Below are 1,368 nucleotides of genomic sequence, written 5' to 3'. Positions count from 1 at the left end.
CCAGGAGGGGGGGACAGGCCACAGGTAGGGGATGGTGACCGGGTAGGGGATGGTGACTGGGAAGGTTATTTAAATTCTAGTCATTTAAATAAGATGCTAGAGCGTTCTAATTTCATCTTAACTTTAGCTTTTCAGAGATAAAGCAACGAATGTGAAATGGTCAAACACACAATTAAAAAAACAAAAAGAAAACTAGAAACTTAGCTTTTATTGAATTCTGAAAGCTCTTAAAAAAATAAAATGTTAACTTGAGACAAAAAAATATGGTATCTCTCAAAACCTTTAAAAATAACTAGATAATATGTATCACGTTACATGCTTAACTTCCATAATTTTTTTATTGTATATAAGGAACTTGTGCATAAAAAACTTGACTTCAGAGTGCAGTGTTCACCAGTGTTAGATTTTTTTTTTTGGAGTTGGAGTCTTGTTCTGCTGCCCAGGCTGAAGTGCAGTGGCACGCTCACGGCCACCCCAGCGTCAACCTATTGGGCTCCAGCGATCCTTCTGCTTCAACCTTCCAAGTAGCTGGGACTAAAGGCCCACACCACCATGCCCAGCTAATTTTTTGATTTATGGTAGAGATGAGGTCTTGCCTAGTTGTCCAGGCTGTTCTCGAACTCGTGGGCTCGGGCATTCCCCTCACCTCAGCCTCCCAAAGTGCTGGGATGACAGGCTTGAGCCACCGCGCCGGGCTCAGTATTCGATATTAAGGTGCAAAATTCTGAATAAAGGGAGAGATAAAGCTTGAGTCCAATCCTACACAAGTTATAACATAGGACAGGAAGCTGGACATGGTGGCTCACGCCTATAATCCCAGAGTTTTGGGTTAGGGTTAGTTTTGGGTTGTGCTGAGGCAGTGGATTGCCTGAAGCCAGGAGTTCATGACTAGCCTGGACACCATAGTAAGACCTCTTTTAAAAAAAAATTAGCCCAGAGTGGTGGCGCCTGTAGACCTGGCTACACAGGAGGCAGAGGTGGGAGGATCCCTTGAGGCCTGGAGTTCGAGGCTGCAGTGAGCCATGGCCACACCACTGCACTCCAGCCCGGGTGACAGTGAGATGCTGTCTCTACAACAAAACAAACAACAGGACAGGGAGCAGGGCGCGGAGGAAAGGGCCTCCCAAATCGCCGCAGGATTCGAGACACCCTGCGGGGTCTGCGGCCTTCCCGCAAACCTCCGGTAGCTCACACGTGCTTCAAGGGGTGCGTGCCCGTCGGCCTCGGGACCGTGGGACATGGGGCGAGGAACAGGGACACACCCTCCCATCCCGAGCCCAGGGCTGGCGCTGGAGGGGGTGTTGGGGGGCGCGCGGGGGAGAGCGCGTCCCAGGCCCCGGGTGGGGCACCCGGACCGAGCGAGCTCAG

The 1,368-nt window shown here is 50.4% G+C and overlaps 1 protein-coding gene across 1 annotated transcript in view; it reads right to left on the bottom strand.

Moving 5' to 3' along the window:
* Positions 1-1,240, bottom strand: part of TMEM5 (transmembrane protein 5) — a 25,569-nt gene extending 24,329 nt beyond the window's left edge. Inside the window, exon 1 of the mRNA XM_021715757.1 lies at positions 1,150-1,240. Within this exon, the coding sequence (XP_021571432.1) occupies positions 1,150-1,240 (91 nt within the window). The remainder of the gene's footprint in view (positions 1-1,149) is intronic.
* Between the last annotated feature and the right edge of the window lie 128 nt (positions 1,241-1,368).

This window comes from Carlito syrichta, unplaced genomic scaffold (assembly GCF_000164805.1).
Source record: "Carlito syrichta isolate Samal-C Ts95f unplaced genomic scaffold, Tarsius_syrichta-2.0.1 Scaffold307408, whole genome shotgun sequence".
Classification (NCBI taxonomy): Eukaryota; Metazoa; Chordata; class Mammalia; order Primates; family Tarsiidae; genus Carlito; species Carlito syrichta.
The sequence above is the reverse complement of the archived record's forward strand: the minus strand, read 5'-3'. Positions and strand labels throughout refer to the sequence as shown.